This window comes from Bison bison, unplaced genomic scaffold (assembly GCF_000754665.1).
Source record: "Bison bison bison isolate TAMUID 2011002044 unplaced genomic scaffold, Bison_UMD1.0 scf7180017864190, whole genome shotgun sequence".
Lineage (NCBI taxonomy): Eukaryota > Metazoa > Chordata > Mammalia > Artiodactyla > Bovidae > Bison > Bison bison.
The window spans coordinates 1495387-1506260 of NW_011494762.1; the positions used below are offsets into that span (position 1 = coordinate 1495387).

The 10874-nt window shown below is 40.5% G+C and overlaps 1 protein-coding gene across 1 annotated transcript in view; it reads left to right on the forward strand.

The window, feature by feature from the left end:
- The window catches only part of METAP1D (methionyl aminopeptidase type 1D (mitochondrial)), a 77935-nt gene extending 68350 nt beyond the window's left edge, over nt 1–9585 (forward strand). The window contains exons 7-10 of the mRNA XM_010843824.1: nt 6552–6649; nt 7900–7947; nt 8847–8925; nt 9056–9585. Of these exons, the coding sequence (XP_010842126.1) occupies nt 6552–6649; nt 7900–7947; nt 8847–8925; nt 9056–9134 (304 nt within the window). The 3' untranslated portion in view covers nt 9135–9585. The remainder of the gene's footprint in view (nt 1–6551; nt 6650–7899; nt 7948–8846; nt 8926–9055) is intronic.
- Nucleotides 9586–10874: the final 1289 nt, after the last annotated feature.

Consider the following 10874-nt stretch of genomic DNA (forward strand, 5'->3'; position numbering starts at 1 on the left):
ATATGACTGCTTTAGTTTTAGCTCGACGTATTGGTCTGTAGTGTTCCTATATTCAAACTCATACCAAACATGGAAGAGTAGCTAAGAAAAGGTAAGTATCTCAAATCTTGAATAGGAGACAGGAGAAAAGCTAGATTTTATAAAGGCATGAAGTGAAATTATTCCTGTGACAGAAAGATAAAAAGCATTAGCTCAAGCAAGGCTTACCTTTCAAATTAGTGGATTAGCAGACAGCCTGAAAGGGTGATCTTTTTTTTTTTTTTTTGGTCTGGTTCATTTTTCCTGTAAACCACTGTTTACTTTCCACACAGCCTTCTCTGCTTGCTTTTTGAGAGTATGTGTATTTTCTGAATTCAAGACTTTTCTTTGTAATCTGTTACCTATTTTAGATCTTTTTCCCCCTGTTTTGAAGTAGATGTGCAGAATATGTGTTTTCATTTAAAAGTAACACATTTTCTTAAAGATGGTTACATTAGTACCTTTTAAAGTACTGCTCTCATTAATATGAACCATTGAATACTTCCCAATTGTCTGAAGGATGGAAGGCTTAGTCACCTTGAAAAGATGCTGCCTTTTTTCTTCGTAAGCCTTCGAATACTCTAAGAAAAAAGGCAGTAAAATATCAGTTAAATGTATTTATGGCTTTAAAAATATTGTAACAGTGTCTGAATCAAACTTTAGTAAAATCTCTTTGGGTTATATCGGAGAAGCTTTTATTGAAGACTTTGAACAAAATTGTGTTTTTGACAGTTTTAAATTATAGGCTAACTAGCCTGGGAAAAAAGGATAGTGTCTCTCTGTTCTTTCATAGGAAATGTTGAATCAGACCCCTACTGGGAAAAGAAATTTAATGCATATCTCACTATCTTACTGACCATGAATATAATAGAAATGAATTCAAAATGCAGTTTTATTTTTGCAAATGGGATGAGTCGATAGATGTACCTCATATTTTTGAACACCTAGGGTTCAACAAATTTACTGGTGGTGCTCTTGCATTTTAACAAAATTTATTCTTCAGTAGAAGGGGGCAGAGAACACTAGATTCTTATTCAAGCATTCTATCGAGCTCTGCATTCATGGCTGTGTCTAAAGGGCATGTCAGCCTTTGATTCTCTCTGAGAGGTAATTATCCTTTTCCTGTCACGGAACAACAAATGATAGCTAACTACAGAGGCACATTTGCAGTAGTCACATTCATCAACTGCAGGAAAAAAAATTCAATTTAATTGTGCAACACAGCTGCACATGGGCTTTTGAGCATTTCTGTTGTTCTCCCTGTCTCGCTATTCCTCCCTTCAGATCTATTTTTTAAACTTTTTTTTTTCTGTTTTTTTTCCCCCTTTTTTTGTCTCTTCTTCCATTTTTACTCTCTGTACTTTCTTGTTAAAGTAATTTTCCTTTGTGGCTCTCATTCTTTTTTCCCCATTGAAGGCTATGAATGTAGAAAATTATCACAATTACTCATATAATTGAGCCTCTTTGTAGCAAGTGCAACTCCAGTAGCCTTTCTCCATCATGAAAATGGTTTCATTATAGGGTTTTTCATATTCTCTGACACCATCTACACAGAGGAACAGGCGTGCAGATGAGACGTACTAGGAACAGGCTAGATCAGTAAGGTCACAGTAGGAATAATTAGCTCTGCTATGGAAAGAGCATCTAGGCCTTTTACTGCTACATAAATGTACTGTCCGTGGCTTTTAGTCACAAAAAAACTTACTAACAAATGGAGCTCCCGCCTACTACTTTGAAAAAAAGATTTGTATCAACACTACAATTTTCCATCATTAAGACTAATAACACAGAGCCTAGTATACATCAAGGGGAATAAAAAGAAAAATCTCACATTCAAGTGGCGGCTGGGTGCTGACCTTTGTTCCCTTTTTTTGTGTACGACTTAACTCTTTACAAAAAAGAGCCACACGCCACACCAACATGCAGGTGAACTCCAGCTAGTACTAGCAAAGCATAGCATTCAGTCGGAAAATCTGATAAATCTCCATGCAGGATAATGCATTTCATTACATATTCACTACATTAATTCTAGCTACATAAAAAAAAAAGAAGAAGAGTAAAATTGAAAGTGACATTGAATTTTAGCTATCTGGATGCAAAGGTCAGTTTTCGTAGAGAATGAATCTGCATGTACAGGCTGCTTTGAAAACCAGATCAGTCCCAACAACTGCACTCACAAAACTATGTGAAAAATAGCATAGACAATGAACTTTTCCCGTTACTCTAATGCATTTCATTATTTAGACGGTTTGTGTCTGCCTCTGAGGAGGAAACTGGCCCCGAGTCTAACAAATATTTGTTCTGATGTGTTAAGGCAGTGTTTCTGGACATCTGTTATTTCGCCTTTTCTTATTCAGGCAAACCCTCAAGGGAGTAAATAAACAGTCTCCACCTTTAAGCCAGAAGTACTCGGAATCATTATAGACCAAAGGTTTACAAACATCTTTCAACTCAGCCTCGATTAAGATATTCACCATCGTTTGCATAGCCTCTCTCTACTGATACACCACTGAAAGAACATTCAAGCATCTTTTAGTAGGATCATGTCAAAACCTGGAGATCTTTATAGGAAATTTTGAAATTCTCTGAAACCTAAAGAATAGGATGATGTCTCCGAAGAAGTGTTGGCTAAAAGAATTCTCCCTGTGCCCTTCTTTTTTATGAGGGATGTCTAGTGATCTTTAGGTTACAGCGTTATTATGCTCACTGTACCTCCATTTGCGTTAAAATATTTCTAAATCTGTATTTTTGTAATTATCCTTCGATGATATGAGCTGTACATATGAGGATACTCTGAATGTGTACATTCATGCATCACAAATATGTGACAGTTCAATCAAAAATAATTTAAACTTATCCTTGTAAATGTCATGGTGAAAGTATCAATGAATGGTTTTTAATGTTTAATTCATAAGTATATGTTTTGATATTAATTTAGAAGAATATAAAGCAGATTTTTTAAAATAATCTCTTTCTATTAGATTATGCACATTTAAACAATAAGTGGCTCAGGCAAAATAAGTCATTTTAATGTCATCTGTGATGGATTTTTTCTTGACAGCTACTGTAAATTACAATTACACTGCTTCTCTCTGCACATGAAAGTAAGCATTGCAATAAATTATCTTTTATTTCAATCCATCATGCCTGCTTTTCAGAAACAGAAAACCTCAAATAAAAGTTCAGCACTATTGTAAGAAAAATACAGTAATTTGTAATCCAGTTTGAAACAAAAAAAAATGTACTCCTCTTTTGGAAAACAGTTGTTGGCTTTCAAAAATATTACTAATTGTACTTAAACATTCCTTTTCAATTAGAGGGAATCCTTGAATTTGTGCATTCCTGCATCCAAAGACTTGGAGAAGGAAATAGCAACCCACTCCAGTGTTCTTGCCTGGAGAATCCCAGGGACGGGGGAGCCTGGTGGGCTGCGGTCTATGGGGTCGCACAGTCAGACACGACTGAAGCGACTTAGCAGCAGCAGCAGTAGCATCCAAAGACTACTGCTTAAAATAAAAATCTGAAAAAAATTAAGTAAAATTCCATGACTTAGAAAATCAGGTGCCATTTGAGATCCTTTAATTAGAGATGTGACCATTTGGAAATCAGTTCTGTTGATAGAATTCATATAGAAATAGTAATAAAACTATTTCCATGTGCATTTTTATTCCTTTAGAAGAGTGTGTACTTAAAAATAGTACTCCTCTGCCCTCTTGGGGAATGTATTCTTAGTCATGAAATATAGTTTAAATGTATCAAGAATTTTAATTTATCTAGACAAAACTTTTGTTGAGGAAAACTATCTCATGAAAGGGAATTCAATTAAGAGAACAGTCACAGGATGAAAATCCTTAAGAGAGATCTCTCTCTTAACTCTAAACCACACCTGAAACATGAACTGTAACACAGAATAATTTTCAAGTTCATAAACTCCTTTATATGTCTCTCTCCTCCTCCCCAAATATTCCATATGAAGGGCTTCAAATCCCAAATGTGCTCAGACTTAAATAAGTGAGCTGCTGTCTTAGAGAGTTTTTAGTTAGAAAAAATCAGAACAGAAGAGCTAATACTCGGAGAGTTCTCTTTAGCAGATTTCAACAAAAAGAAGGCAGATTTCATCTGTGTAATATCCAAGGCAAGAAGACCTTCATGCTCAGAAATAGGTCACAACCCATGATGGCTGGTGTTAAGGAATAACCGTATGCTTTGTGGGCACCCCTGCCCACCCAACACTTCCACTTCCCCCAACACACTAGTCAGGAGAAGCCTGCATGCTCCACTTTCCTGTGCCACAACTAGGATTTCTAGTACTTGATTTCACTTTAGAGCAGACATTTGCTCCTACAGATTGCTTGGATTGTCTCCACGAAGTTAGATTTAAATCTTAGAATCATGTAAATTAATCTTGGGCTTCCCTTATATTCCAAAATAGAAGAACAGTACACAGTACAATAGTAGAAAGGGCATGCTTTTCATCAGTAATTAGAAACATTAATGAGATTTTATTCCATTCAGTCCCAGGAAGTATGTGTTAAAACAGCCAACTACCAATCCCAAAAGAAAAGACCCTAAAAAGCAGACAGGAGTTTTTATTTAGTTCCTGAGAATCAACCACTGAGACAGGTACTCAGCCAAGGAACTGAGGGAAATTTGTCCTGATCTTTTCCTCTTTCCTCATGGCTGTGAAATCCTCTGACCTTTGCATCCATGACACATACATTCTATGATCCTCCTATAACCAAAAGTTTCAGCAGGATCCAGGCAGTAAATTGTTGTAGAAAGCACTCAGATATCTTTAGCCACCTAGTAATTGCACAGCTTCTTTTATGAAGAGGAGTGAGAGATATGAGGGGGGAGGGACCCCAAGTGTTTTTTCATAGTGGGCTTTCTTCCTATCCTCTCATCAGAAATTAAAATGAAGATTGCCACTGTAACACATGTTCACAGTGTAGCTGTGATGCTTGCCAATCAGTTAGAGCCTTTTTTTTTTTTTTTAAGAAAAGAAAATAGAAGAACAGTTTATAGTGAATCCTCTTAGAATTATTAAGGTTTGTTGGGACATAGATAACATAATGGGTAGATGGGTAGATAAGACCTATTCTTACTTAAAAAAAAAATCTAGATCAGCATATCTTACTGAATAATCTCTCTTCCAGTCTCTATCTACTATCCCTCCTGAGTTTTTATTCAGGACTTGTGTGGGTCAAATAGAAGCCACTTGGAAAAGTTGTTATACCTCCTGTCCAGAGTGAAAAGACACACAGAAATAAGTATAACCATAAAGAACAAATTAAGAGAGAAAAGCATTCACTTACCGTTCCTCTCCTCAACACATGTATAGCTCACCTATTTCTGTTACATGCAAATTAAATCTGAATGAGAGACTGCCCATCTGATATTTATGGTGACATCCTGGCCTAAGTGAAGACATTTTACAGGTCTGGAGATGAAGGTTAAAAATGTCTAGAGAAAAGTATTTTGACAGGAATGCTCATAAAGATGCTGCTAAATGCCTTTAAGTTTGTGGTAAACCAAACCAAAGGGCTGCTGAAAACTAGCTTGGGATCCAAGAACTTTGGTTTGGTTAAGAATTTAAATAGTAGTCCTATAAATCCCAATCCATTATTATGTTTAGGGTTAAGGCACTTTGCTCTTCATCTGCATGAAAATATAAATTGTTCATGGTATGTACATTCTTGTCTTTCTGGTGCTCCCAGAAATGAACATGTCCACCTGATTTCAAAAACAACTCCTTAATCTTGTAGGTGAAGGTTTTAGGGTTGGATTCTAAGATTTCACTTATATGGAATAAATGGAATCCAAAAGATTTGCATGTAAAAGTAACTAATGTAGCATTAAGAATTAGGAATCACAATACTAGCTTCTCTTAAGCATCATAGCAATTAAAAAGCATATTTTATGAATTCTGTTAATCGTATAGGTCTTGAGTAGAAATCTCAAATAATCACAAAGTTTTGAAGTGCTTCAAGAATATTGACAAAGCAGATGTGACCTTTTGTATAAATGTGTCTATAAAATGTTTGATGTTCTGAAATAGACCAGAATAAGCAATTATAGAAGTCACATTTCAGATTGTAATTTTTTGTCTGGTTGGTTCCCAAGTCAGTAATAATTTGTACAGTCTTCTGGTGAAACTCCATACGAATCAGGCAGGTTTGTATGACCTGCATTACCTGCACATGTATCTTGGTTATATTACACTGTATATATGTGCATGAAGACTCATTGTCTAAAAGTGACCTTGTTTGAATGCTGTACTCAAGTAATTGAAGCAAACTATTGTGTTAGCTACATATCTTTTTTCTTCACGTATCCAAAGGGAGTTGTTGCAAGCTGTGACAAAATATGAAATTTTTCCAGAATAATGAAAACAAATTGTTACCATATGACTCTAAATAGAACTGATTTTTTTTTTCTTTTTCAGAGAATACTTTGAAGGGACTTTGTCTTATCTATATATGCACTTAAAATGATCCAATTTAATTCAGTATTTTGTTTGGTCACTTTTAAAGCCAGATAACTCATCAGAATGGTTTGCAAGTCTGTCCACATTTTGTGGGACATGGGATAGGATCTTACTTTCATGGACATCCAGAAATTTGGCATCATGGTAAGAAAGTTAGTTTGGGAGCTGCTTATTGAAAGGAATCAAGATAAAGCAGTTTTGCTCCTGAATCTCTTGCTGCAACATGGAATTCACATTGTCATCATTCCCTATGAGGGTGTGTGTGTGTGGGGGGGGGTCCTATTTAATCCTAACCAGCATGTTACTATGTTACTGAATTAGAGCCTGCCATTTCAATCCCCAAATAAGCTTTGTTTTGCTTTTTGTCTTCTCCTGAAGGGTGATGGGTGGAAGGCACAAGGGATATTTGTCTAGAAAAAGTTACTGAAAACAAAACACCACTGCATCAATGTCCCAGCAGCATGCCATAGGACTGTTTTCTGTTTTTCTTTTTCTACTCCCTTCTCTAACTGCTGACTGTTGTGGTTAAACTTCATTACATCCTACACAGCGTTGACAGCTGATGTATTTAGCAGCGTGTACTCTTTAGTGATTCCTAGATTATACCCAGAGTCTCCCGTTTTTCACTGCCTGGATGTTCTCCCTACAGGGAGAAGGCAAGGGTGGGCCAGAAGGGGTGGGGGATTTGGGTTAGACTATGAAGCAATTCTGTGGAGTGTCCCCAAGAGGCATGCATACCTGGACAAGCACCAAAGGAAAGTTGATCCTGGGGCTTTGACCTGTGTGCTTGGGGGTGGGAACAGCCCCATAGAGGAACTACTAGCTGGAATCCACCCCTTGAAAGATCCCTAGACACTCAGCAGGTCAGAACTTCCTTTAGGCCAAAGAACTTCACCTGAGCCAGCTGTTAAGAGGCCCAGGCTAGAGTGCAGAAAGGGCCTCTCAGGTGAGTGCCCACCCAGTGCCAAGCCCTGGAAATATTTCAGGTCACCCTTGTTCTTCCCTCTTACCAACCTGCCCTCCCTTTGTCTCAGTTCCCAAGATGTCTTCCTCTTTCCCTTGGGAGGTGGAAGCCAGCAAACCTCAGAGCAAGTGGCCAGAGCAAGGGGACAGTAGATTGGGGAGCCCAAAAAGTGTCTCAAGCACCTGGGCTGCTCAGCCTTGGTGCACCCTTCCTAGGGGCCCTGACCCCAAGCTCAGAAAATGCAGAGGCTGAGGGCCCAGGAGCCCTGTGCTTAACCCCTGGGTAGCCACCACTCAAGATTCTAGCAACCTCTTCCTAAAAGAAAAATAAAATGACCACTTTTTTGTGCAGCCTAACCCTTCTAATCCATTTCTCTCTGTTTTCACCATATCCCATCCCCACGCCCCACACTTGTATTTTTGTCTTACAGCGAATGACAGCGATCTACTCATGGAGGAAGGCATGGCGTTCACCATAGGTTAGTGCTAAGTTCCTCTTCAGAGAGCAGGGGCTCCCTGGCACAGAGCAGCAGCGCTGGCCTAGGCCAGGCAGTCCGGTGAAGGACTAATAAAGCCAATCAGTGTAATGAAATAATTCAGATGCATAGTAAACCTAATTAAATAATATCCTCTAGCCCCATCTTCCTAAATCAGATACTTACCGACACATTTAGGAGAAGGCAGCCGTCCAACCTTTAATTCTGTTACCAACATAATGTAGTGTTTGGTTTTTTGTGTTGCCTTTTTGTGGGGGGTGTTTTCTTCTTCTTTCATTAACACCCAGTAACTAGAGGCGATTAAGTCCCTTGCTCCCTGTCAGCAAGTGGCATATACTCTCTGTCGACCCATTCCTGGCTGATCATGTGATTGGTGTCACCACCAAATTCCAATCACCTAAAGCCCCGAAGGCATCATATTTCTGACTGTGGGGCTTAATGGAGAAGCAATTACAGTGAAATAAGAAAATTGTTATTTGCTGATTAATGAACATTTTGAGCATGTTTTAAAAATTCAAATATTTTAAAAAACCGACTGATATTTATAAGAGGGACTGGTGTTTGGGTGGTTATTATCCACAGGGTCCTAATTAAGTCTTGATTAAAATGCCCTTTTTTCTCTAAAAAAAATTACGAAGTAGGCAATTTCATACATTTTTGAATGCCATAGCGTTTCCTCTTCCTACTGTTTAGTTTGTAGCATACTATGTAAGCAACATCAATTAGCGCTTGCGAGATGACAACATGAACTCGTGGGGGGAAGCACTGGGAGGGAGGGGGGAGAAACTTCTTATTCTTTTTTTTTTTTTTAATAATCAGTTGAAACAATGTTTGACAAGAATTTGATTAGATCACTGCAGTAAATATTTTCCTTCTTACAGAGCCAATTGTAACCGAGGGATCCCCTGAATTTAAAGTGCTGGAGGACTCGTGGACTGTGGTCTCCTTGGACAATCAAAGGTGTTTGCTTTCTGCCCAGTTGCTTTTAAATTGTACTGGAAGGGCAGGTTCGTCCCACGACGCGGGCGAGCTGCTGATCCCTGCCCCGCCGGCGCTTGAGCTCGCTGATCTCGGTCTTGTGTTGTTTTAGGTCTGCCCAATTCGAGCACACTGTTCTCATCACGTCGAGGGGCGCGCAGATCCTGACCAAACTGCCCCACGAGGCCTGAGGAGCAATACGAAGGTCGCAAGAGACCCGGGGCCCTTTTTCTTAAATTGCTGAAATCCACCTGGAGAACTTTTAGAAGAAATTGGCTAACGACAGGTCCCAGAGTAACCTACCTAGCACCTAGCAGCGCCGGCTAGGGAAAATGCGGTAGGACTTGGGAGCCGTTCTGAACACAAATCTGAAGCCCCGAAGTGGCCCTGTGCATTCGGAGAGACGGATCCTAGCGCGTCTGTTTCCCAACGCGGGAAACGCATCTGGAAAGGAATGGGGACGCCCTCATTTGGAAGACTAATAAGTCTTAGACATGCATACTTTTTTCTTTCCCTAGCCTTGACTCTGCCCGAATAGAAAGCTTTCACCCCTTAAAACCACTGTCTTGCGGTTAATTTTTGAGTCTCTGAACTTTTCACTCGCGCGCGCGCAGGAAGAAAACCAGAGCCTAGCTGTTATGATTTTGTTGTTGTTGTTGTCTCTTTTCCCGCCCCCTTTGTGGGTTCCACATTGGCCGGCCCCGAGGGCGCTGGCCGGGCCAGCTGCCCCTCAGCCCTTCCGGTTCTTTCCCCTTCGTAGCTGCTTTGCGATGAAAAGATTAGCCGGCGAATGGAGGAGTTAGTTACAAACATTTCCTTGCCTCTAGACCCTGGGCCTGGGGTTATCAGTCCCCAAACTTGCCTTTTCTGGTCCCCCGTGGTTCCTTCTCCCCGCCCTCAAACCGCTCCGCGGGGCCGTCCCAAAGGTTACTTTTGAGAGACCCTCTCACCAACATACAGAGGCAAGCTAAGGATTTTTCTGCTCTGGGAGTTCACATCAGTCCCACCGGACCAGATGTGAGCAGTGTCAGGCGGGTATCCTCCCTAAATTGATCTCTCCCAACACTGGCGTTCTGCAGACCCGCACGAATGCACTGGAGACCCAGCACATCCCTGCCAGAGAAGACACGGGTATTTTTTAGGGCAGGGGCCTAGTTAGGATTGGAGCTGACGAGTTTAATTCAGCCTGCCAGCAGCTCCTCCTGCTTTAGAAGTGGGAAATCCAAGGGTCCACACACTGAGTCTCCCAAGGCTCATCCCTGCCCTGGCTACTCTGTCTTTGCTCACCTGAGCTCCTGGGGACCTCTCCACACCTGGGCTCAGGTGGAGAGGGTTGGATTTCCAGCAAGCCACATACAAATTAGTGTCCCCCTGGCCATGATTTTGGGGTATTCCACCAGTCAGTGGTTGTGCCAACTCTTGTTTCTACTGAAACGGGTTATACAAAGCTGCCATCCACTAAATATAGATTGGGCTCAACTCCAGAGCACCAAGGAAATGTGGACACCTGTCACTGCCATGACAGGTGAGCTCTGTGATAGGACTGGAGAGCCAGTTCATCTTTGTGACACTCAGAGTGTGGGGAAAGTCATAGGAAACTGAGGCCAAAGAGTGAGCTTGGAAAAGTGACTAGTTTGAGCTTTTCCCTGAATTTGGGATTCTCTTGGGCTTTCTTCCTCTCATCCAGGCAGAACTTGGACTGAGGTAATTCCAATTCTAGCAGATCTGAGAGCTGGAAAAGATGAGGGAGGGGTTGCAGATTTACAAGATCCACGGACAAACTTTAGGAGTGCTGAAGATTTGGCCAAGAAAAGGCCTAGAGACTGAGGCTGCTGTCCCCAGAACCACCAGAATTTTCTAGAGAGGAACAAGGCCCAGATCACCTTAGGAGAGTTTTGCCAGAGATTGATTTCATTTCTTTCCTAGATTAG